A 26805-nucleotide genomic window follows, 5' to 3' on the forward strand; every position below is an offset into this window, starting at 1 on the left:
TTTCCCGTCATGCAACGCTGCCTCCATTGTGGCCGAGCCCGCCTCCCATTGGACGGGCCTGGGAAAGGGAGCCCGCTTCCCCTCCCGCTGACACAATAGTGGATCCAAGATGGCGGATGCGGGTGCAGCCAGCTTACCTGGGGGAGACACGGCGCTGCCTCCCCCGCCGCCGCCGCCTCCCCCGCCTCCCCCGCCGCCGGAGGAGCAAGAGCTGAGCCGGCGTCTCCGTCGACTCTACCCGGCCGTCAACCCGGCCGAGACGCCGCTGCCCCGAGCCTGGAGCCCCAAGGACAAGTATAGCTACATCGGCCTCTCCCAGGGCAACCTGCGCGTCCACTACAAAGGTGGGGGTGGGGGGGGGAGGAGGCCCCGCTTCTCTGCCTTGAGGGGAGGGGGATGGCGGGGCCTTCGCCTGAGGGGGGGGGGAGAAGTGGGGGGAGAAGGCCTCGCCGCCCCAGAAGGAGGGAGGGGGGTTTGTGGGCAGGACATTTTTTTTGGGGAGGGGTCCCCCCACTGGCGCAGGGTTTTACCCCAACCTTGGCAGCTTTAAGACTTGTGGACTTCAACTCCCAGAATTGCCTCATGAAAAGAGAGAGAGAGAGAGAGAGAGAGAGAGAGGGAGGGAGGGAGGGAGGAAGGGGAGAGAGAGAGAGAGAGAGAGGAAGAGAGAAAGAAAAAGAAAGAATGAATGAATTCTGCGATTTTGCGAATTCTGGGGTTTGAAGTCATCCAGGCTTAAAAGTTGCCAAGGTTGGAGACCCCTGCTTTAGAGAGAGACTCAGTTGCCCCTGTGAGGGAGGAAGGAAGGAGAGAGAGAGAGGAAGAGAGAAAGAGCGAGAAAGAAAGAAAAAGAAAGAATGAATTTGTGATTTTGCGAATTCTGGGGTTTGAAGTCCTCCAGGCTTAAAAGTTGCCAAGTTTGGGGGAGCCCTGCTTTAGAGAGAGACTCAGTTGCCCCTGTGAGGGAGGAAGGAAGGGGAGAGAGAGAGAGGAAAGAGAAAGAAAGAAAGAAAAAGAATTCTGCGATTTTGCGAATTTTGGGATTTGAAGTCCTCCAAGCTTAAAAGTTGCCAAGGTTGGAGACCTCTGCTTTAGAGAGAGAGAGACTCAGTTGCCCCTGTGAGGGAGGAAGGAAGGGGAGAGAGAGAGGAAGAGAGAAAGAGAGAGAGAGAGAGAAAGAAAAAGAAAGAAAGAATTCTGCGATTTTGCAAATTCTGAGAGTCAAAGTCCACAAGTCTTAAAGTTGCCAAGTTTGAAGCCTCAAACGGGGGAGGGGTCTCGCCTGGGAGGGGGAGAGCCAGAGAAGGACATCTTAGCTCCCCTTTGGGCAGGTAGGGCTGAGATCCCCCCCACCCCACCCTCTGGGACTTCTCTGGGGCAGGCTGAAGAAATCTCCTTATGGCCTGCCAGCAGGAGCTGTCAAGGCTATTTATTCACACCCCCCCACACACACACACATCCCCCAGGACCAAGGAGCTTCTTTGGGGCTTGTAGAGCATTTCCTTGTCTCCTGGAATGGGGTGGGTCCCCAAAGGGGCTTTGTTTTGTTTTGTTTTCAACTGGACTTTCTGGTAAGCACATCCACTGTCTATGGAGATTCTCCGTCATCCAGGTTGTCCCAAAGCTGCTTTTCTTTCTTTCTTTCTCCCCCCCCCCCTCTCTCTCTCTCTTTCTTTCTCTCTCCTTCCTTCCTTCCTCCCTCCCTCCCTCTCTTTCTCTTTTCAAAAGGCAACTGGACTTTCTGGTTTTTTTCTTTGAAGACATTTCGCTTCTCATCCGAGAGAAGCTTCTTCGGCTCTGACTTGAGGTTGGTGAGAAACGGAAGGATTCTGACCATCCGGTCATAGAGCGCTCAAAGAAGCTTCTCTCGGATGAGAAGTGAGATGTCTTCAAAGAAAAAAACAAACCGGAAAGTCCAGTTGCCTCTTGAAGAGAGAGAGAGAGGGGGGGGGAGGGGGAGAGAGGGAGGGGGAGAGGGAGAGAGAGAGGGAAGCTTTGGGACAACCTGCATGACGGAAAATCTCCATAGAAAGTGGCATGGAGTGGTTACCCCCAAAAACAGAGATTCTTCTCCATCTCGGCAGTTTGAAAAAACGTGTGGGCTTCCAAAACCCCTGGATTTTGTGGCTGGTTAATTCTGGGATTCGACGCTTCCTAGGGCAAAGGGTAGAGCCACAGAAACGCACAACTGTTCTTCTTCGGTGGTACCAGAGAGAGAGAGAGAGACACCCACAGCCCATCCTTTGAAGTAAAGTATCCTTTGGGGCAATATTTATCAACCTCGACAAATTGAAGATGGATAAAACCCTCTGCCAAGGTTGAGAAACACTAACCCCAAAGTATACTTTTACCTTAAAGGATGAGCTGTGAGTCTTTCTGGGACAATAACAGAAGATCAGCCATGTGTTTCTAATGCCTTGTCCTTTTTACAAATGTGTTGGAGCACCTGTTTTACCTGTAAGGGAGTGTATTTGGTTGTGGGCTTGGCAGGCTGGCTGGCTGGCTGGCTCCTGAAAATCCTTGCTGCCTGATGGTTTCACTGAAGAATTAAAGAGGCTTTTGACCTGTCTTCTGCCTGTTTCCCTCCTCCTCCTCTGTTTATTTTAAAACAGGACATGGGAAAAATCACAAGGATGCTGCTTCTGTCAGGGCTACCCACCCCATCCCTGCAGCCTGTGGAATTTATTATTTTGAAGTGAAGATAGTTAGTAAAGGAAGAGATGGGTAAGTATGTGGCTTAACATGTATTCTTTTCAGTGTGTGCGTGTGTTGTCTTTTGAGAGAGTTGGAGCTGACTTTACCATCTGTACTTATGTTTGGTAGGGATGTGAATTGTGGCTTTGGGAAAGGGTGAGTGATTCATGTCTTTGTAGTAGGGCATTGCACCAGCAGCCTTTCAAAACAAGGAGTTGAGATCATTTTAGTGGGGGTTGGGTTTTGGTTCATTAGGGAGGATGAAGCTATGAATCAAGTTCAATTCCAGTTCAGATTTTTAAAAACTGGTTTGACTTCCTGCTATCAAATACCAAACCAGTGATATAAACTGAGATGAGGCATGATGGTTATGACTGTTTCATTATTGGCTGTTCTAGGTAATTATACCATGTTTACCTCTTAAAATTCCTATGTGGCTTTTTTGGTGTATTAGATCAGAAATCCAATATCCTATATAACAGTTACTGCAAAGGAAGTAGTGCAAATCCCTTCCGATAGCTGTTAGAATTATTTCCTGGCTACCAAATTATTTTACATATTCCTACACGTTGGCCAAATGACCACGGAAACGTCCTCAGACAGTGCTGGTTCACAGCTTTGAATCAGAGATTAGTGTTTCCCCCCCTCCCCCTCAATAGTTGGCGACCACTATTGGAGTATAAAATCTGCAGGGATTCCTTTCCTTCCTATATAAAATAATTTGTAAAGAAATGGGTACTTATGGTGGGTAATTGTCTGACTTGAGATCATTGATCCAGATCAGTGATTTCAAACTCAGGTCATCACGTGACGTATCACAACTTTTTCCCCCTTTGTAAAACCGGGTGTGGGCGGCGTTAGCGCATGATGCATCCGGGCCGCGAGTTTGACAGTTCACAACATTGAGCTGATTGAATTGTTGATTCCAAAAATATTCGGAACTTGCATAAGATAATTTTCAGTATATTTCCTATTGTAGGTTCAATTATATTATTCTGGCATAGTCTAGTTATCTTTATTACTATTTTACAGTAAATTTTGAGCTAATGGCTCATACAGGTCGTCCTCGACTTACAACAGATCATTTAGTGACTGTTCAAAGTTACAACGGCACTGAAGAAAGTGATTTATGACCATTTTTCACAGTTACAACCGTTGAAGTATCCCCATGTTCATGTGATCAAAACTCAGATGCTTGGCAACTGGTTCATACTTATGACTGTTGCTGTGTCCCAAGGTCACACGATCCCCTTTTTGCGACCTTCTGACAAGCAAAGTCAATGGGGAAGCCAGATTCACTTAACAACTAGGTTACTAACTTATCAACTGCAGTGATTCACTTAACAAGAATGGCAAGAAAGGTCATAAAATGGGGCAAGACTCGCTTAACAAATCTTTCACTTAACAACAAATTTCGGGCTGAATTGTGGTCCTTAGTCAAAGACTATCTGTACTCTGGAAATTTGGCAGGTTACATTTCTTTTGGGAACACTGATATATAACAGGAGGTTTTTGATTTTGGTCTTTGAAATACAATGTGTTGATAACAAACTTGAATGATACGCCGAACACTAAACCATGCTTAAAGCAAATTACGTGATCAGCCAAAAATTGTCCCGGTAGAATAACAAACAGTCCAGTTTGGGAAATGGGGAGAAAAACATGATCATAATGTGAATTAAACTAAATTGCCTTGCTTTAAAGAATTTGGGTGTTGTAATGTTAATGATGAGATCACATGTATGGCCAGCAAGATATTGCAAATCAGAAGGGTGGAGAGACCAGATAGATACATGTCTTCTCACTGCAGTGCATAGCAGTATTTTTATGTGCAACTTTGCCCCAGTGATTTCAGTGAGAAATTCAATTGGTTACTTTTGGATACCTACTTATTTTAGGCATTGCTAAATTGCTACAGAGGCTTTAAGAAACTATATAGTTTCAATTGTTCGGTGTTTGGAGAAGAAATGGAAACAGCAATGGACATTTAGAGTTGTTTTTTATCACCTTTGTTATGTCTGGAAGGAGTTGCTTGTAATTGCCTTGATACTGTGTTTCATACACTTGTGTAAAGTTTAGCCCAAATCCAGTTTTTCTGTATCTGTTTGTTGATGTAGAGACTTATTTCAACGTTGCTTCTACATGCTTTTTTTTTTTTTTTTTTGTAACCTTTTTACTAAGGTTATAACTTTTTTGCTAAATCAGGATGTGGGAAGCTCAGGACACATTGACACAACCTGTCGGACTGCTTCAGATAGCTTCAGCCACCATCTTCATGAGGAACTATTTAATTAAATAAATTGACAATACCTGGACAATAGTACCTGGACAATAGAGTAAGCTTATACTTTGAATAATAGGGTAAACAGTGTTCTTTTTAAAGTATTTGTGGTGCCCAGAATGGATTTGTGGTTAAAAAACAGGTTGGAATGAGGCATCCATTGTTGTATTTCCAGCAAATACCACTCAGTTTTGAGTACGGTGCTTTTTCTTATGTAAGGGTTTGGGCTGATTAGTTTTGATGGATGTGCAGTATAGAACAGCTATATAAGTTTGGAAATTCAAGGGTAATGATAGCAGCTGTTCTAAATTAGCAGTGGTATTTCTGTGCTGTGGATGCTGCCAAAGGGGGGGGGCAAATTCAATTCATTATACAATTCCCAGAATGGTTATAAGGAATTATCATTAACTAGGTTAATACATTCCCTTAGGGGCCCATGATTGCTGTGCAGTTGGTTTATGATCCATGGTGATGTAAAGATTGTTCTGCAAAGCCAGTTTTAAATTAAAATCTTGTACATATCAGAAAATAGATGCATCATACTGGTAACTCAGTGGTCAGGAATGATGTAATGGTGAGATCAGAAAATATTGAGAAATATATGTGCTAGATTTACACTGTGGCTTTCCTCCAGAATCTCAAAATAGCTTCCATGGGAATGGTCACAATAACACATTTTGAGGTACCGGTAGGTTGGTTAGAGAAAGAGCAACTGGTTCTAAGTCCACATTCCATGGCTGTGGATGGACTTGAACCTGGCTCTCTAGTCCAGTGTTTCTCAATCTTGACAACTTTTAAGAAGTGTGGACTTCCAACTTCCATAATGTTCTAGCCAGCATGCTGGCTGGGGAATTTTAGAATATGAAGCTTAAAGTTGCCAAGATTGAAAACCCTGCTCTAGTCTTAGACCATATTTTATTAGTAATCCCATTTGCTAATCAACCAATCTGCCCCAGGGGCCTGATGGAACCACTAGGTTTCCGAACAGCACTAGAGGTATTTCCTGAGGATTAGGATTGCACCTGAGCAGCCTCTCTCTGCTCATCAATCCAGGGTAGTCCTTTGGTTCACTAAGGAAGTCCAGGAGATGAAAGGGCAAAGGAGATGCCTAGAGTGTTACTGGCAAAAAACCAGAAAGTGAATCCAAGCAAATATAGGTAAGAACTTAATTTCTTGTGCGGATAAAAACAGCCAATTATCATTATTTCTTTGCTGCTACCTCATTGTCTCCCAGATATCCCTTTGAGGGAAGGATGGACTAGAACATTATAGGGCCCTCTGAGAATTTTTGAGGAGCTGGAAGAGAAGGTCACTCAAATTTGCTCAGAACTGATGCCAGGAAGGCAAGTTCTGTGGATGTGATTGAATCTCTCTATCTCACAGCTTTATCTGGGATAGGTTTGGACCAGTTCCTCTTGCAGTGCGACAGGATAACATATGACAGCAGCTCAACAACTTGTAGCCTGGCTCCTTTTCCCTTCTGGTTGGTGACAATCTCTAGGGAGGTGACAGAAGGCTGGGTTGGAGCAATGGTAAATACACCCTTAAATGAGGGGATAGTACCACCTGCCCTAAAGAAGGCAGTATTGTGCCTTTTCAAACTATCAGTTGACCCTGTAGTTAGACAGTTGTCTCTAGTCTCCCCTTTTGGGTGAAAGAAGGTGTGGGACCAAGATTACATTGGTGATGCTCGTGAATGATTTTTAAAATGAGATCAAGATGGAGGGAGCATGATCCCCCTGGTTCTGGTTATCAAGTTACTGGTTTTCCATGCCAACAGCCACAGTATCCTTCTGAAGTATTTCTTAGAACTGGAAGTAGGGAAATTTTATTATGATATTTCTCCTTCTTGAAGGAGCAGTTTCTGATGGGATCATTAGGAGGAGAGAAGTTGTGCCCTAGGCCAGCGGTCTCCAGCCTTTGGGTTTGGCCTGGCTGGGGGGGGGTCGGGGAAAGAGGGGAATTGGGCCGCACAAGCGGTGGGCCGGTATGCACACAGCCCTTGTATAAGTGGCAGGCCGGCGGGCGCACACACAGTTTCATTTGAGTTATGTGTGCACGCATGCTCCGGCCAGCCATTCATGCGGCCCAATTCCGAGTAGGCCATGGTCTGACAGTGGACCGGGGCCCAGAAGTTGGGGGCCCCTGCCATACGCCACTGATTTATGGGATGCCATAGAGTTTGATGTACTCCCCATTCCTGCTCAACATCCATAACAGTGATGGCAAACCTTTTCGGCACTGAGTGCCCAAACTGGAATGTGCGCCTGGCACATGCACCCCGGAGTGCCGAAAACCTGAAGACCAGGTGGCCGGCACCATAAGAGCAGCTGGCGACGGTGCACGTGCCCACAGAGAGGGCTGTGTGTGCTACCTCTGGCATGTGTGCCTTAGGTTCACCATCACGGATCTATAAGAAACTACTAGGCATGTGATCCAGTGAGATAGGATATGATATCAGCCATATCCTAATGATGCCCCGTTTAATCCTCTGTGTGAACATTTGGTCACAGAAATGATTCTGATAGGATGAGGTGCAAGAGGCTCCCTCCAGTCCTTTCACTCAGGATATATCCCCTTGTGGAATCTCAGTCTTTCTAACAATGTTCCCCTGAAATCTATATTGTCCCAGCCTAATTGGGCCTTTCACAACAAACTGCCAGCTTTGAGACAGATGTGTTATGAAATAGTCTGCCTTGAGATTCAGTCGGTTTGAAATTGAATTTTTCTGTTACCTGGCATGAAGTCATGAATTGTTTCGTCTGTCATTTGGGTGTATATTTTAAAGTTATTTTATAGGCGCATGAGCTCCACAGAGTCAAGTTATGATTAAAGTGGCATGCAAGGCTAGTAAAAGGATATAATAAAAGGTAGCAATTATATATGAGATTGAAAAATGAAACTTGCATTTATTAGTGATTCTGATGCTGCTTATTTTTAGCTCTCTGCATGAACCCTCAATTCATTCAACCTATATAATCAAAGATATTCTAAAGTCCCAATAAGGATTTATCATAAATGAGAGCTAATTTAAAAAAGTAATTAGTGTACTATTTATGTTTATTCTTTCAGTAATATCTCTGTCTTTTGGCAATTGAAAGACTGTCTTAAAATGGATTATTGTTTGTCTTTAAAAATGATAAGTTACAAGTGCCAGATAATATTTAGGACAAATAAAAGCCAACAAATTTTGGCATGTAGCAACAGCTAAAAAGTGTTGCAAGCAAGAAAAATGAACAGTGAGCTGAAGAAGAGAGAGTATAGAAAGAGCTTCCTGAGAATGGATTATCAGTTCTGTCTGCATATGTTCCTAAGGGTTTCTGGGAGGCTGAATTTCTGTAATTGATAGCCAGAGCAAAGCTATATGCCTACACTTTCTAATTTGAATGAGCTAATAGATACCATAGTGATGATTTGTTCAGGTTTGTTGACTGCACAACACTTAATAGTGATTGCATTTTTTAAAATCCCAGTGCTTGCGTTCTTAAATTGAGAAATGGATATTTATGGTTTTTGATACACAATTCTTAATTGTGATGTGTCTAGCTTTAAAGGCAAGGATTATCAATTCTTGTATCTTCGGAATGCTATGAAGCTTAGGTGCTATAACATAATTACGCAATCATATAGATATCAGCCCTTGAATACAGCTGTTCCAGAGTATTAGTGATGGACTTTGACAGATTTTGCTTTAGGAATTTATTTTCTAACCACACTCATCTGACTACTTGATGGAGCCAGGTCTAGTTTTGCCTCAGTTTCACATATGAAGTGGAAATAATAATGAACTTATTACATAGTAGAGCTATTTATGCCTTGAAAATGATTCAGAAGAAATACTTTGGCCCTCTCACGAACATATTTATTAATGTAGCATGCCTTCTCCTAGACTGTGCGAGCTAGAAAGAAATCTGTGGTTGCTTTATTGAGTCAGCTCATTAAATTTAATATGATTTTTAAAACAGCCACCTCTATTTTTCAATCTTGTGATGTAGCCTGTATAAAGACAAGACTGCTTTAAGGAATCTGCGCTTTTACATGCTTTTCTAAACATGTGCCTCTGGTTAATATTCCTGCAAGTGATACGATGGTCTTGAAAATCTTCCTCTCCCTCTCCTTATAGTTGTGGTAGTATAGCATAGCCTTTTTTGTACATTATTTGGTTCAGGGCCTTGAAACCTGACCTATAACAACAGTAGAATTTCATTACATGGACTATGATCTCATTCTAGGAGAGCTACTGTCCCACAGAATGAAAGTTGCTAATACACTGCACAATAAACAACATGAATTGTCTGACTGACTGTGTCATCTCTGGCATACAGTGTTTATAAACATTTTACAAATGTTCACTTGAGTTATTCCGAGTTGCAAAATCTGTTGCTCCAGCTCTTGTTTATAGAATGATGTGGCATATGTGTTGTTTCTGATAGAGGAGAGTGTTGAATACCAATTGAAAAGCATTTTAACCTTTCACATACTAAGTGAGCAATACTTTTTTTCCCCCCCTGTCATAGTACCCACAGTTCTGACAGGCTTCTAATGACCTGCACATGAGAAAAAAGTGTGAAATAAGTGTTCATTTGACATCCACAGCAGCTTTGGAAATGAATGAGTTCTAGTGTTGGCAGTTTATAATTGGGCTTTGTGGTATAAATATATATATATATTTTTAAAAAGGTATGAATTCATCTCTGTGTGGTAGGGCAGTACAAAACCTCACTCATTTCCAGAATACCAATAATTGAATAGAAGGCAAATTTTCATTATCACGTTGACATACTAGTGCGAGGCATAGGAAGATATAAAAATATGCAGTATACCATATCAGATCATATAGTTATGTTTTTAGATATTAGGGAGTGATTTCTATTTTTTTGGAATTAAAAGAAATCTAAATTAGAAATCTCGGGGTTTGTTGGCTTTAGAACATGTCACTTCTGTGCTATTTTCCACCCATCATCAAGATGCTACCAAAATTTTTAGTGTATGACTAGAGTTCTAATTTTAACGAGTCAGGGTTTCTGAATGTATGACTTGTAATAATAATAATAATAAAGTTTGTATGCAGGTTAACTCTTACTTTAGCATGTCTGTCCTATGAAGCATTTGCATAATCTACATTTTATAGCCAATCTGTCTGAACTGGGACCCTCCAGAAGAGACGAGCTTTACCGTCCAGAATTCCTCAAACAGACAGCTGCTGAGAATTCTGGGAGTTGAAGTCATTACATCTGGAGGGTACAGAGGTTGGATTAGGCATCCCACAGAGAAAGGCTTCATGGTGCATACTAGCCATGGAAATAGGTGAGCTGAAGAACAGGATTTTTATTCATTTAACAGTGTCCTTAACCTTTTGTCTTGCTATCTGGGGCACCTGAGAGTTGTAATTCAGCAACATCAGAATATTCTGTGCACCCAAGAAGACAGGATTTGCCAGACTGACATTGTTCTGAGACAGAACGGAATATTTAAATTGGAAGATTAGATCGTCTTGTGAAAAACCTGTTTGTTCTGAACGAGGAGTTTACCTTCTGTGTGGCAGCATGCAGACACTTCTGATTCTTCGGGAGCAGAAACCTCCAACCTTATGTCAAGAAAAATTCCAATTGAATTTATTTCCTTCATGTTTCCTTCATGAAAGGCTTTACAATTTGTAAACATTAAAAATGGCTTAACCCTTGTAAAGCTGTTGTAAAGAGGAACTGTTCCTGCCAAGAGAAGATAACTTCTCTGAATTATCTCTAATAGATGATATACTCTACTTAGTCACTGAAGGAGGAAATATCTCTTGTGCAGCTGACGATGAAGTGTGTATATATGCTTTATCAGAGTTGCTGTTCCTTTTCCTGAATGTTAATTCTGGTTTTGGGGCAAAGGAGCAAACTTACAATAAAAACAAATAGACTTAAGCTGCAATATCTCCAAACTTCGTATCTGAAAATTACAGTTGTCCAAAATAATTTTGATATTTTCTGATATATTTTAGTGAGGGATAACATTTTTGTATCAGAGATAATAAGCTTTTCTATGAAGGGAAAATGTTTGAGCACACAAAGGTGGCTTGATTACAGGCCACTATTGTTATCCTATTATTATTGTTGTTGTTATTATTGTTATGCCAACCTAGCAGTTCGAAAGCATGTAAAAAATGCAAGTAGAAAAATAGGGACCACCTTTGGTGGAAAGGTAACAGCGTTCCATGCGCCTTTGGCGTTTAGTCATGCTGGCCACATGACCACGGAGACGTCTTCGGACAGCGCTGGCTCTTTGGCTTTGAAATGGAGATGAGCACCGCCCCCTAGAGTCGGGAACAACTAGCACATATATGCGAGGGGAACCTTTACCGATTGTTGTCCTTGTTAGATATATATTGTGAATGACTTGAGAATTAGATAGCAGTCTCCATTGAGGGATAAGTTTAACTTCCTCGCATTTGGGCTCTACTATTAGTAGTAGGGAAGAGCCCTCGTCGTTACCTTGTTTGGAAATTCATTTGCTGAACTAACAGATTTTTGTTTGTTTGAAGGTACATGGGAATAGGACTCTCTGCCCAAGGTGTCAACATGAACAGACTTCCTGGTGAGTCACTGCTAAGAATTATTTGTGTTTGCTCCTGAGCTGTTTACTGGATTTCTACAATCCAGAAAGGAAAGAAAAGAAAAGAAAGTTATCTCTGGAATCCATGGGCAGCCTTTTTTTTTTTTTAAGAGAACGTTGCTTGAATTGCAAAAATAGGAGGAGTCTATATTTCCATATAGTGGGGGAAATTAATAATTTGCATTAATAATTTGCTTAATGCAACCAATTGTATTAAAACAAATTTGGCATCAGGACTTGGTATCAGAGCATTTCAACCTCCCAGGAACTTGTTAGGAGATTGCTTAAGAGCAACCTCAGGTGAAAAATTCTTGAGGTCTTCCATCTCAAAAGATTGGAAAGCAGTCAGGCAAACACAGCAGGTTTTGGACCCATGACTATTGTTAATTGATAGGGCATTCCTAAAATCTCACATGTAATCTGCATCACCAGCCTACCTCCCCTTTCCTTTGCCCGCCCACCACTCCAATTTAAATCCTCTGTAACTCTACGCCGGTGTTTTTCAACCGTGGCAACTTGAAGGTATGTGGACTTTACATCCTAAAATTTCCCAGCCAGCCATGTATGGATTGAAGTCCACACATCTTCAAGCTTCCAAGCTTGAGGAAAAACTGGTCTAGCCACTCTAGGCACATCTGATGAAATAGGCTACAGTTCATGAAAGCTTCTGCTTTAATATCATTTGTTAGTGGGGAAAAGGGTGCTCTAGAACTTTTGATTTATTTTATTTTTTGCTACCAAGGATTAACACAGCTTTCCTTTAATCACTTGAACCAAAGCTTTGTTTCTGTGGCTAGATACGATATGCCCATCCTATATTTGTAAATTCATTACTTTGCCGCCCTTGTGACTGGGGATGTTTGTTCCAAAAATAAGTGAAGCTGAATGTGCCAAGTAGTTCTAATTTTCCTCCCCTTCTTCTTGACTTCCATCATTTGCTCTTGAATCTTTCGTTTCTGTGCCTTTACCCCCAAGGTCAGTGCCCCCCCCCCCCCCCCAGCATTGCTGTTTTTATTTCTGCACATTCAGCTTTGAATTTCTTTTTGCTAAATGTAAAGAAATATTTTGTGATTTTATACCCTCTTTAGATGGGGCAAGAATGGGTAACGCTTTGTTAAGGGTCTTAGTTTATACATTTTTCTGTGGGCCACAGCGGATGAGGGAATAATGGAAAGTGGACAAGGGGGCATGAGACAGCTGAGAGAGTCCACTTTTATTGGATTGTGGGGAATGGGTATTTTTAATAGTGATAAAACTTTCTTGAAGTTATAGATTATGCATGGACGGTTATAATGAAACATCGCCATTCTTTACTGAAGCTGTTATTGTAAAACTTTGTAAGCACATAAATATATTAATGAAATTCCTATATATATGTAGAGTTGATTTCTTATTTTTCTTTTGCTATTTTTTGCTTTTATTTAAATACATAATGCAATTTTAAAATAAAATTACCAAATCTGGCATACAAAAAACTTGGACCAATGGCTATTTGCAGCTATCTAGTAGTTGTCTGGATTTTTGCAAAGTCCGGACAATTACTAGATAGCTGCAAATAGTCTATATTTAGGTCCTTTTAGCTCTAAAAATTGCTAACAGTTTTCAACCGTGATAATCCAAAAAAGCTCTAGGTCTATAAAAAGTGGATTCAAGGATTGGATGCAACTCTGGGTCACCAGATTTCCCACAATGAATTAGGATGCTTGGATTAAACTAGATGCTCATATTTATAGAACTGCCCGTCTGTGCTATTTATTGATGGCAGTTTTATTTAGATCAACGGTTTTTCTAACATAGTTAAAATGGAACGTTTTGGTGCCAATATAAACCTTTCTCTCTATTCTTTTTTTCTTTTTTCCAAAGAATTTTAACCTTCTCTTTAGTTAGAAAGCTTTGAAAGCAGCTTCAGGATCACTAAGAAAAGATCATCCCCTTGCTTTACAATCTAAAATAAGAAAAATATATTCTAAAGGCTTCCCCTCCCCCCCAAGGGGCAACTGGATTTTGTTTTCCCTTGAAGACATTTCACTTCTCATCCAAGAAAGCTTCTTCATTTCTGACAGAATGGTTGAGGATGGAAGGATTTATATTCCTGGCAGTCCTCTGGTTGTTAGCACACTTTCCGAGAGTCATTATGGCCATTTGGATGACGGAGAATCTCCATAGACAAGGAAAAGTATAATAAAGAGGGAAATTGCCAAACTGAGATGCCGTTTCTTCAGCAACTACCTAAGATGGACAAAGCTTTAAATAATGATGATCTAGCAGCAGCTGTTTGGAGAATCCAAAACCTGTTGGTTTTTTTAGCTGATGAAATAACTTCTCTTGGCTCCTTCAGCTTTTAGTCTCATGGAACAAGCAGCTTTATCACTATAAATTGGAAGCAGATGGTAAAATAATGCTACCCTAGGTTTTCAGGGAGATTTTCCTGTCTTGGAAGTTTCTTGTTTGGCATCTGCCCAGCCCTCATTTTGCCTTCCTCTTACATTTCCTCACATTTGGGAGTGAAATTCTTCATAGTAGAGGGATTTATTTAGTCCTCGGCTGAGCCAATGCATGTATCGTGCCTCTTCAGCGAAACGCACATCCCATTGGAAATGATGCATATTTGGATGCTTGTCCCAGCATTAGAAAATCTTTGGCAACAGATACGGCATCTGGCATTAGGAAAACCTCTGACATTTGTAAGCGTTGTGAAATTACTATTATTACTTTCATTACCGAAATAAGGTTGAAAACGTTCGGAAAAAACAGGCTGGCAGTTAAGTTCAATACTGAACAGTTCAGATATTTCTTTAAAAAACACACACACACAAGTTCTGTTTAAACCTGTCTAATTTTTTTTTTATGCACGTGACTTAATTTGGGATTCTTATATTTCAATATGTGGCTCTACTTTTAAATCCTGGCATCTGTCTCACGTACCAACGAATCATTAGTGCTTAATTGCAGCTTCTTTCTTAATCTAAAATTGCACATGCTTAGTTGCAAGAAGTCATGTAATTGACAGCATCAGGTGAGACCTGTGAACACGTGATGGGCGCTCAGTGCAGGCCTTTGAGGCTGCCTCTGGAATTGAATATCTTTGAGGCTGACGATGACAAACGTATTTGGTTGCCGCTTCTGACATAATGGCCATTCATTTGTTCAGGTTGCTGGGCTATCCAGCTTTTCCAGTAACATCTTCCTGACATCACTAGAAAGGACAGATGATTGAATGCAGCTGTTTGCAAAACACAAATAAGGTTACCATTCTATATGCCTGTTTAAGCTGATTTGGAAAAAGGTGTTGATTTACAACCAGCAACTCTGATGGGAAAACAGATAACTCCACTTATTGTTTTGGGCACCTGTGGTCTTTGTTGAGGTTCAGATCTGTAAATGGTCAGAGGGTATAGTAAAGTCCAGTTTTTAACAGATTCTGTTAAAGCTAAAAGTTCATAAAATTTGAATTTACATGATTGGCATAATTTATATCGCGGTACATTATTTGCATTGTTTTACGTCATCTCCTCTGTTTGACACCATTTGCGTGACGTAAGTTCCATGTGTTTGTCTTGCTTTGGAAAAAGTGGACTTTGTCTATTATTTGTGGGTGGAATCCAAAATTACGTATGCTGCATCCGAAGGTAGCTGAATGCAAGTCCACAAAATTGAATTTTATTGTACTTTGGAAATCTTGTTCTCCAAATATAAATAAAGCAGTTGATGATCTAATCTAATGTGCTTTATGCAGAAGGAACCAATGATGACTTCACTCCCACGTAGGGAGCAAAATTTATCCTTAACAATTGTCATTATTAAGAAGAGACAGAAGTGTTGTTCGGTCACATGCCAGCACACCTTTTGTGTGGGTTTATATATTATGTCTTATCATGCCTGTGAAGCAGGGTGGATAAAAATCAATGATTTTTTTAAAAAAAAATCAGATTTTTTTGATTTTTATTGAATTTATTTTAATAAAAAACTTGGGGTAAAAATCTATCGTAAGATAGTTTTCTATTTAAGATACATAAATAATTTAGTTTATTCAGCATGAAATGGAGCTTAGTTATGTAGCAGGAGGCTGTATATTCTGCAACACTGGGACTATCGGTGAGTCAACAGTGGGTCAAAGGAGTAGCAGAGATGACAGTTGCTCTTTAAAAATTATGATTTAAATCGAGTTGATTTAAATCAAGCCTTTTTACTAGTGATTTAAATCATGATTTAAATTGTGATTTAAATCAACTCGATTTAAATCAAATCCACCCTGCTGTGAAGTACATTTAATAGTGGCTAGCTTATTACATCCGGTGAGATTCGTGGCTAAGCCTGAATTATAATGTCTATTCTGTAAATTGCTGACCCAGCATATCTGGAGGGCACCATGTTGGAAGGTTGATGTAAATTAGAACTCAGAATGGCATCTTGCTTCATGTAGCTATTTCAGCAGGGGTATCAAATTCGATTTCCTTGAGGGCCACATCAGGGTTGTGTTTGACCTCGGGGGAGGGTGCATGGCCAGCTCGACATCACTCGTGTCGGAGGTGCTCTGGGGACCGGAGCACTCTGCCAGCGAAAACATGTTCCCGAGCTCCGTTTTCGGCTGCGACAGCCTCCTGCAACCCTCTGCCAGTGAAAATGCAGCTCATGAGGGTTGCCTGCGGCTCTCCCGAGCTCTGTTTTCTCTGGCAGAGGCATGTGGGCCGGTCCTTTGCTGTTTCCAGGACAGCCCCGCGGGCTAGATCTAAGCACTGTGCGGGCCGGATCAGGTCCCTGGGCGATGAGTTTGATACCCCTGTATTACAGGGTTGCAAACAATATTAGTCATCAATAGCAGCAGCAGCATTTATGGATTTTTTTTGTTGGTGAATTGGTGGACTTAGAATGACAACTATAATGCATAAAAAGGATGAGTGGTAGTGTTTTTATATTGCGGTATAAACCTCTCTATACCGTCTCTGAATTGTTCTAAATGTTTTGGAGATTGTAGAAATGTACGGTGCTATCTATAGTGACTATGGAGCCTAAACAAGAATCTAATTTGGGGGTTTAGGAGTTCTTCATAATTCGGCATGATTAAAACCCATACTTTTCATAGTTCTATGATAGACTGTCTGAATAATGTAATATAGTAGTGCTTGTTTAGTGACTGTTCATAGTGATGATGGTGGTGAAAAAGTAATTTGGCTTCCCTTGCAGCCTTTTGTTGATATAAAACAGAAGCAAATCACTATTGTGAATAAGGCCTGGCAGGTTTCTTAAGCAGGCTCATTCATTTGCCTCTGAAGTTTTTTAGCTACAATTTAATATATCAAACTATAGCCAATTGTTTGTTTTTTCTGGTGCTTAAAACGTGGTGTGGAACTGAAAGTTAGCCATAGCAGATGAATTCAGAGGGCTCCAAAAGGGTGTGGTAACGTATTCTGGAAAATGCTGGGGATTCCAATGTTAGATTGTCATCTGGATGTTCATTCCCCAAATCACTCTTTTAAAAGTAAGATGTATGTACAAGCGTTCCTAAACTTATAGTTATAGGTTTGGGTGTGTTAAGGATCAAGTAGGTCACCCTGTCCCTGTTTAATTCTGAAACTAAATATAAGCTGTTTTCAGGTGGAGCACTTTAGAGTAGCTATGTGTCACTGTCCTTTCAGATAAGGGTGTTGACAGCAATTGGAGCAACCTGACAGATACCAGCAGGAGCATATACTGTATATTTTTATGTGCTCAAACCAGTGGTGGGTTCCTCCCGGTTCGGCCCGGTTCGGCGGAGCCGGTAGCGGTGACGATATGACATCATCGAACCGGTTCTCTTTGTTCGGGAGCTGCCCCTCCCCGCGTTATTCTTACCTTTTATTTGGCCCCGCCCCCAATCTATTCGCTGCCTCCCAAGTCCCAGCTGATCGGCTAGAAAGAAAAAAACTGTTTAAACTCTTGCCACAGGACTTCAAAGGGCCGCCCTACAGCTGATCAGTGTTAAAAGGCAGTGTGGTGGTAGACCCGTGCGCTCGAAAAACAAATGGATAGACCAGAACGCTCCAAGAACAAATGGGTAGACCGGTACAGCTCTGCAAGCAGTTAAAAGCCTGGTAGACCAGTACCTCTGCTAAATCCTAAAGAATTGTCACATGACCATCAAACCGAGCCCGGTGGCACGGCAGACTAAAGCACTGTAATTAACAGTAACATCAGCTGCCTGCAATTACTGGAAGTTCAAATCTCACCAGGCTCAAGGTTGACTCAGCCTTCCATCCTTTCAAAGGTAGGTAAAATGAGGACCCAAATTGTGGGGGCAATAAGCTGACTTTGTATAAAAATATACAGAAGTATGAAGGCTATTGCTTAACGCATTGTAAGCCGCCCTGAGTCTCCGGAGAAGGGCGGCATATAAATCAAATAAAAAAACAAAACAAAACCCATGCCCACAAAATAAGCCACGCCCACAGAACCGGTAGTAAAAATATTTAGAACCCAGCCGTGGCTTAAACCTGCGTGTTTGAATAGAGCTTGATCTCCATGATATTTTAACCTTTGGAGTTCCTTTTGTAGCAGTGACAAGAAAACCGTTCCTGCTAACAAGCAATTCTAGCATAACGTGACTATAGGACTACTCTGAACCTAGGTATTTATGAAATGGAAGAGAGCTACCATATTGCCAGATTTCATTCTGTGTGTTTCATACATTTTAACTATGGCTAAATCAATCTGGACTTAAAACACTAATTTCTATTTGTCAAGCTTTTGGCCTTTAGGCAATGTCCTAGTATTTTTGGCTTCAAGGTGCAAGGACTTTTTATTCTGAACATCCAGCTCCTGTGCCAGGGACTGCTTGCGGTACAGCAGAATATATTTAGTCCATGATTACTTGATTGTGGATTGTGCAACATGATGCTTCAATACTTCCTTGACTGGAAACCGTGGTTTATGTTGAAAGAGAACGAGAAAAACAATGTCTTACAAACAATGTATGTGGCTCAACATAAATCTGTGGAAGCCACACAAAAGCTCATCCTGTGACTATAACACTTCAGAATAAACGAAGAGGCCTTTAGCTCAGATCCAAAAATACTGCATAGGCTTTAGTGGAGGATCCTTTGGGTTTCTTAAAGAGGAGTAGGTATTTAACTGGTTTGGCCTATGATCAATGATCAACCCAGTCTTTGATCAACCCAGTCTTTTTTTGGCTGTCTTTTCTTTTCGTTTGCATGCAGCCACAGTAAATTTTTGGTGTAATTGCCTGAATTGTTTTATATGCTTGAAAGGGGCTCCTGATTAATTTAGACTGCTTGTATACCACCCATGAATGCCAACATGGCTTCTTAATTTCTTAAGTGCTATTAAGTGATTATGAAGGGAATAGAGGATTGTGTTTCTTTCTAAGCCTCATGTTCCCTTTAACCAGACCTTGAAATACAGATCCTGTATTAAGGTCGGATTTATGATTAGAACTGTCAGGAAAAGACAAATTCATGAAGAAGAGGCAGCCAGTTTAGGCAGCCTATCTGCATAAGACAGGGGTGAGCAAATGTGGCCCTTTTACAACCTGTGGACTTCAACTCCCAGAATTCCTGAGACAGCTTGGCTGTCTCAGGTATTCTGGGAGTTGAAGTCCACAGGTTGTAAAAGGGCCACATTTGCCCACCCCTGGCATAAGAGATCTGTGGACATGTAGGATTTAGATTCCTACGATTTTATTTGGATTGAAAACGAAAACAAAAAACCCCACAGCCTGAACAATACTTTCTTCACTGGTTTATATCACCATCTTGTAGAGAGGAAGGTGTTAGGGTTATATTGTAATTTCTAGAAATAACATATAGTTCTTGACTTATGACCACAATTGAGCCCGAAATTTCTGCTACTAAGTGAGACATCGCAAAAAACCCCGATCCCATGACCCTAGGACACCGCAACCTTCCTAAATAGGAATCGGCGGTCAAGCATCTGAATTTTGATCACTTGATCATGGGGGATGCTGCAGTAGTTGTTAAGCGTGAAAAACAGTCATAAGTCACTTTTTTTTCAATGCTTTTGTAATTTTGAATGGTCACTAAATGAAGTGTTGTAAGTCTTGAACTACCTGTAACAGGTGTTTCCCCCCCTCCCCCCAAAATCCATAGTTTTAGTCACTCAAATCTTATTTTTGCCATGATAAACAATTTTCCATTTTCTGGCTTCTGTGTGTTTGGAATAAGACAGCTTATTGTGCTTAAGGTAGGACTAGAACTCAGGACTCCTGGGTTCTATATTGATGTCTTAATCACTACGTTATTGTTATATTTTTATTTTGTATGTATTGTTTTATTTACAACTGTTATTGGTTTTTTAAAAAAAAATTAATTGTATTATTTGCATTAATTGTATTATTATCCTATTTTTTTTTTTTACCAAGACTTTTTGGCTTCAAGCTTTTTGCAGTCCACATTGCCTTACCAGCTATGCCGGTCGGGATGGGGGGTGAAATGATGAGAACTGTACAACAGGTCTCCTGCGTGAGCAGGGGGTTGGACTAGATGACCTCCAAGGTCCCTTCCAACTCTATTACTGTTGCAATCACTCCCCCCCCCCTCAATTATCTTCTAAATGTCCTCACAGAACATTCTGACTCCTAAACAGCTTTTCGAAGCACTCTGGGAGTGGTTCAACCTTGAAAAGGGCCACGTTCCAATCCTTGTGGGGTGAGAACATTCCATGAAGAATGTCTTGCACATACTAGAATCCTCCTGCATTATTAATGCAGATGCTGGACATTTCCTAATGATGTCACCTATGAATCTCTTACTTCCCGATGTCAAGCATGTCACGTTCTAACCACGAGCTCTTTGTTTACTCTTTTTCTTCTGTTTAGGTTGGGATAAGCATTCCTACGGCTACCACGGCGATGACGGACACTCCTTCTGCTCGTCAGGGACAGGGCAGCCCTACGGCCCCACTTTCACTACTGGCGATGTAATTGGCTGCTGTGTGAACCTCATCAACAACACCTGCTTCTACACAAAGAATGGGCACAGTTTGGGTAAGCAGATGGAGCGCTTGGTCCAGTTTTCTCTAACCTCACTTGAAATGTTAACGTGATCATAAGGTCCCTATCAGAATTTGGTTCCATTCAAAGACTTTGGTTCCGATCAAAGTGATTGATCGTATAGTCAGAACAGTGTTAACAGAATAACAGAGTTGGAAGGGACCTTGGAGGTCTTCTAATCCAACCCCCTGGTTAGGCAGGAAACCCTACACCACTTCAGACAAATGGTTATCCAGCATCTTCTTAAAAACTTCCAGCGTTGGAGCATTTACAACTTGTTGTTCCACTGATGAATTGTTCTCACTGTCAGGAAATTTCTCCTTAGTTCTAAGTTGCTTCTCTCCTTGATTAGTTTCCATCCATTGCTTCTTGTCCTGCCCTCAGGTGCTTTGGAGAATAGCTTGACTCCCTCTTCTTTGTGGCAGCCCCCGAGATATCGGAGCACTGCTATTATATCTCCCCTAGTCCTTCTCTTCATCAAACTAGACACACCCAGTTCCTGCAATCGTTCTTCATATGTTTTAGCCTCCAGTCCCCTAATCATCTTTCTTGCTCTTCTCCGCACTATTTCTAGAGTCTCAACAACTTTTTTACACCGTGGCGACCAAAACTGGATACAATATTCCAACTGTGGTCTTACCAAGGCAATTGTGTTGGCTTTTTTGGCAGCTGCAGCACAGTCTCTAGGCTCAAATTTAAGTGATTATCCACTAGGATTCCAAGATCCCTCTCACAGTTACTACTGTTGAGCCAGCTATCACCTACAGTATATTATACCTGTGCATTGGTTTTTCTTGCCTTATTTTTTTCACCGTTGAATTTCATTTTGTTAGATAGCACCCAAGGTTCAAGTCTGTTAAGATCCTTCCGTATTTTAAGCCTGTCATCTGGAGTGCTGACTATTCCTACCAGCTTGGTGTCATCTGCAAATTTGATGAGTTCTCCTTGTATCCCCTCATCCAAATCATTGATGAAGATGTTGAAGACTACTGGGCCTAAAACAGAGCCTTGAGAAGAGCATGAGAACTCCTTTCTCATGCAGTTACCATCACATTATATGGCTTTTTCAGTTGTGTGGCCCATCTGCCACTTATTTCTGTATGTGCAGCAGCTTCTTCATTCAGGTGGAGTTAAAATAACCATCAATATCTTATCCTGTCCCCTTTCACCAACAGAAAAGGACCCCTCTAACACTGAAAACAAAGTTGAATATACAATAAGGATCTTCCCTCCTAGGATATGCTTTTAACCTGGGAGACTCTCCTCTGTGCACAAAACAAAGCCAATAATATTCATAGTGCTGTGATGCATTCTGTTTTTTGTTGTTGTCTGCTATGTGCCTTAGAAATACAGCCATAGAAAAGACAGAAGAAATGCTTTCATAGAGCATCAGATAAAGAAGCAAACCTCTCTGAGTAATGTAGTACTTAAAACTAAGACTCTGAAATTTATGAGTACATTTGTCAAAGCATTTGAGTTATAAAATTTGACAGCCATTCCCTGCAACTCCCCTTTATCCACTGTTCAGTGTTTTGCTTCATGCAAGCTTTTGGGGGAGTATCACTCTAGCACAGGGGTCGGCAACCTTAAACATTTCAAAGAGCCACACACATTCTAACCGGAAGCCCCCATTCAATTCTGGAGCCAATCAGAAGTCTGGTTCCCCCACCATAGAGTCTCCTCCTACACCATGTCTTTCTCCGGTAGCAATTCCCAGAAGTTCCAGCTAGCCTGGCCCAAAGTGTTCTGGGAAATGGCAGTCCTGTTACACTGAGAAAGTGTGAAAAAGCCACTCCAGAAGCCAATGCCTATTTGTAAAAGAATCTGCTGTTATTTGGGGGGATAATATAATCCTTTTGCAGCATTTGAGTTATTTCCATTAGCAACCGCATTGCAAATTCTTTTTAAAATATCCCAGTCTTCTCTGTATGTTTCTGGTCATCCTTTCCTATATGTGTTAAAATTGATGTGCTTGTCTAAAAATGGAAGCAGTGGCTGCTACTGTGGTGATAGATTTATCTTGCCCATGGAACAACTGTGTCACCAATGAGAGAAAACCTATACAGTAGTGTCAATCCCACTGAGAGTTAAGCTTTCAGAAAGCTGTTTGCAGCAGGAAAGGAGACAGAGAATGTACTCTCTTCCCAATAACCTGAACCTCACTCATATATTCTTGTGCTGGTGCAGATTGACTCAAATCACTCAGGCCAGTGAGATGGGCATTTTATAAATTTAATACGGGTAGCCCTCGACTTATGACCACAATTGAACCCCAAATATCTGTTACCCGAGACAGTTGATAAGTGAATTTTAGTCCATTTTATGACCTTTCTTGCTACAGTTGTTAAGTGAACCACCCTGCAATTGTTAAGTTAGCAATTCTTAGTTGTTAGTTGTTAAGTGAATCTAGATTCCCCCTTGTCTTTGCTTGTCAGAAGGTCGCAAAAAGGGATCACATGGCCCTGGGACACCGCCACCATCATAAATATGAGCATCTGAATTTTGACCACGTAACCTTGGGGATGCTATGACGGCCGTAAGTTTGAAAAACCATCATAAAGTCACTTTTTCCAGTGCTGTTGCAACTTCGGAAGGTCCCTAAATGAACTCTTGTACCGTGTTTCCCCGAAAATAAGACCTCCCCTGAAAATAAGACCTATATTTAATATTTAAACACATGCGCAGCCGGTCCCCGCAATTTCCTCTGGTTAGGGTTAGGGAGACAAAGCTGGAAATCAGGTAAGATGGCAAGAGGATATCCGTCTCACTCCACACGCCCCAAAATAATAAGACCTCCCCGAAAATAAGGCCAAGCGCTTATTTCGGGGTTCAAAAAATATAAGACAGGGTCTTATTTTTGGGGAATCACAGTAAGTCGAGGACTGCCTGTAAATAAAAGCATAGTCCATATTTGTAGCATTTTACCAAGTACTGGAGGAGAAAAATCCAGTTCCCCTTCCTGCAGCTTTCAAAATCAAGGCCATTGTAGTAACCAGCGATTGTGATCGAGAAGAGAAAACCACAGATAACCAGCTTAAGTGCTCTGTGCACAAATAGCCTTGTAGGTAGTTCGCTTTCCTTAAACAGCAGGGAGTGGTGAATGCAGCCACATTTTAAAAATAACATCTCCAACTGGGGAAGGGTGGGGTGTTATCTTTGGGCCCAGAAATATTTGCTTCCTATGCACCGCGCCGAGTTACATTTGCCACGCTCTGTCCTTTGATTCTGACTTTACACCAGGGGTCTCCAACCTTGGGAACTTGAAGCCTGGCGGGCTTCAACTCCCAGAATTCCCCAGGGTCCTACCGGAAGTTGGCAAACAGGCCGTTTCCGGCCTCTGGAGGACTTCTGGGCGGTGGAGAAGGCCGTTTTTGTCCTCCGCAAGCTCCTAGAAAGGCTCTGGAGGCTGGGGAGAGAGAAAAACGGGCCTTCCCCACCAACCCCCAAGGCCCTCCGGAGGCAGGAAACAGCCTGTTTCCCTACTTCCAGTGGGCCCAAAAGGCCCAAAAATCAGCTGGCGCATGCCGGACCGGAGCTCATGTGCCCACCAAATATGGCTACACATGCCACCTGTGGCATCCGTGCCATCGGTTCATCATCACGGACCTAGCCTGTTCGTGGCAAGATAATTTAGAGGGCAAAGGTTGAGAAGCTAAAGTTGAAACGTAATTTCTATTGCTCATTGGGGAATTAGCTTTACATTCTCCTCCCCCATAACATCTGAAGTAGCAGAAGAAGAAAAAAAATTACTCCAGGCATTTGCACTACTTGCTTCAAATTAAGATTAAAAGTTCAGATCGACATTCAGCACCCTTCTGCTCCGTTCTGTTAGCAGAGATATACCAGGGTGTGACTTCCTGGAAAAATGACAACCTGAGCATATTCAGTCATCTGTATGAATGCCTCTTCTTTTTCCTTTGACTCACTTGGTGCATTTACTCAGCTCTAGGATCAGCAAAGATACTTCCGTTGTGTGCTGCTTTGTTCCTTCTCCTAGCAGTGGGTTGCTTAATTGACTCCCGTAAAATTATTTTAAAGCCAACAGACTTAAAAACAAACAAATCCAAGAGCGATTGCTCTGAAAAAGGCTACTTCTGAAGCCCGAATTAACAAATATGATTTAAATTACTTACCTCCCTTTCTTTGCCTTGATTTCATTTCTGCGCAAACAAAACAAAACAAAACAAAAAACCACACCAAGAAAAAATCTAGCTCAGATCTTCAGCCTTATTTTCAGAAGAGCTAAATATATTGAGAATTAGTGCAGGTCTGCGTCCATTAAAAAGTTTTGTCGTTTCAGTTATTTATCAATTTTCTGCACCTCCCGTCTCACCTAAGTGATTGGCCAGTTTGCAATAACTGTTTTTCAGAAGATGGGAGTAAGAAGTAGAATTTTGTGCCTATTGACTCTGATCATTTCCTAGATGAGCATGGATACTGTTTACTGGACACAGATTTCAGAATCAGCATACAGGGCATACAGGTAGTCCTTGACTTACAATAGTTCAGTGATGGCGAACGTGCGGAAATGTTGCTCGTCAGGGCCACGTTCCGGAAAAGCTGAACTTCCGGGTTCTAGTGTGCATGCACACCCGACGATCAGCTGGCTGGCGCGCATGAGTAGGCCGGTTTTCGGCACTGCTGCGCACGCAAGGAATCACACTCCAGAAAAGCCAAACTTCCCGGCTCTGGTGCATAGGTGCACCCGACAATCAGCTAGCACATGCACACACCGGTTTTCGGCCCTGCATGCGTGAAGGAGAGCTGATCATTGTGCGCGCATGCTCACCAGAAACCCGAAAGACAAACAGGCAAAGGCCATATGTGCCGGGCGACATAGCTTCGCATGCCACTTTGGGCACGCATGCCATAGGTTCGCCATCACAGCAGTATTTCATTTAGTGACCGTTCAAAGTTACAACAGCATCGAAAAAAAATAACTTACGACCATTTTTCCCACGTATGACCATTGCGGCATCTCCATGGTCACGTGATTTGCATTTGGCTGCTTGACAGCTGGTTCATATTTATGACTGGTACAGTCTCGCAGGGTCACGTGATCCCCTTTTGCGACCTCCTGACCAGCAAAGTCAATGAGGAAGTCGGATTCACTGAACAACCATGTTCCCTAATTTTAACAACTGCAGCGATTCGCTTAACGAATGTGACAAGAAAAGTCGTAAAATGGGACAAAACTCACGTAAAGAATTTCTCACTTAGCCACATAAATGCTGGGGGCTCGATTTGCGGTCATAAGTCAGGGACTACCTGTGCGCAATAAATCTGAGAAGGGATTAGAGATGTCTTTTATTGCTCGCCAATTCAGTATTTGCTCACCGTATTTGTTGCTACACACGGTGTGTACCACAAATTCAGGTTTTAGGGTAATGAGGGAAAATCCTTCGCCCTGACTTTAATATTTTCTCTTTCCACAGGTATAGCCTTCACAGACCTTCCTGTAAGTACAACTTTTGTTCTATATTTAACAAAGATTGAAAACATGGCGGTGGGAAGTGGGGAGAGGTGCTTGGAATTTGTCTTCTCCTTGTGTGCCATCTGGAAGTGGTTAGCATTAGGCTAGTAGCTTAGGTGGAGCTCCCATGGCAATAAGAAAGGCAGGTTTTTTTAAAGAGAAATTAGTTCCCCCACAAGTTTTGCCTTCAGAAAGGGGGTTGGGGGGGGGGCGGCAAATTGTAAGCAAAAGTTTTTCCACACATTGTAAGATTTTATATATATATATATTTTTTGAGAAGCAATTTGGCAAGGATGCTCTTAAAATAAGCAACACGGGACCTTAACCTGAAATGAAAATAAGCTTTTTCTGCTGCTGCTTTCACTGCTTCAAGTATACTAAAAATAACCTACACCTTGGTGAATTGTTAAAGCAAGAATACAATCGGTAACCAAAACGGAAATTCCTAGATTCTGAATAAAACACGTCTGGAGTGCAGGCATTTTCTTGAATCGCTTGTTGGCCTGGAAATGAATCCACTGACTTCAGAGGCCATCATAAATCAAGCTTGGAAGGTTTTCGTTCAGCAAGTTTTAAAAGTTTTACCAAATGTTTACCACAGGTAGCAAGATCATGTATACGGACTGAGATTAATTTTTGAAAGGATTTATGAAGATGATTCTTTGAAAGCTGCTTATTCTTGGGCATTTTGCTCTTGAACGCCTGTAAAGATATATATATATTGGTTGAGCTTCAATTAACTCCACAGTGTAG

At 41.7% G+C, this 26805-nt stretch overlaps 1 protein-coding gene across 2 annotated transcripts in view; it reads left to right on the plus strand.

Moving 5' to 3' along the window:
- Window positions 1-109: 109 nt before the first annotated feature.
- The window catches only part of RANBP10 (RAN binding protein 10), a 45697-nt gene continuing 19001 nt past the window's right edge, over window positions 110-26805 (plus strand). Inside the window, exons 1-5 of one of the 2 annotated variants that reach the window (XM_070953257.1) lie at window positions 110-344; window positions 2613-2724; window positions 11505-11557; window positions 20406-20573; window positions 26015-26037. In XM_070953257.1, coding sequence (XP_070809358.1) covers window positions 110-344; window positions 2613-2724; window positions 11505-11557; window positions 20406-20573; window positions 26015-26037 — 591 coding nt within the window. Of the gene's footprint in view, window positions 345-2612; window positions 2725-11504; window positions 11558-20405; window positions 20574-26014; window positions 26038-26805 lie in introns of those variants that run through there. The other variant, XM_070953258.1, reaches the window with a different exon arrangement.

The sequence above is a fragment of the Pituophis catenifer genome, unplaced genomic scaffold (assembly GCF_029215685.1).
Source record: "Pituophis catenifer annectens isolate HBS135680 unplaced genomic scaffold, rPitCat1.0.hap2 SCAF_13, whole genome shotgun sequence".
Classification (NCBI taxonomy): Eukaryota; Metazoa; Chordata; class Lepidosauria; order Squamata; family Colubridae; genus Pituophis; species Pituophis catenifer.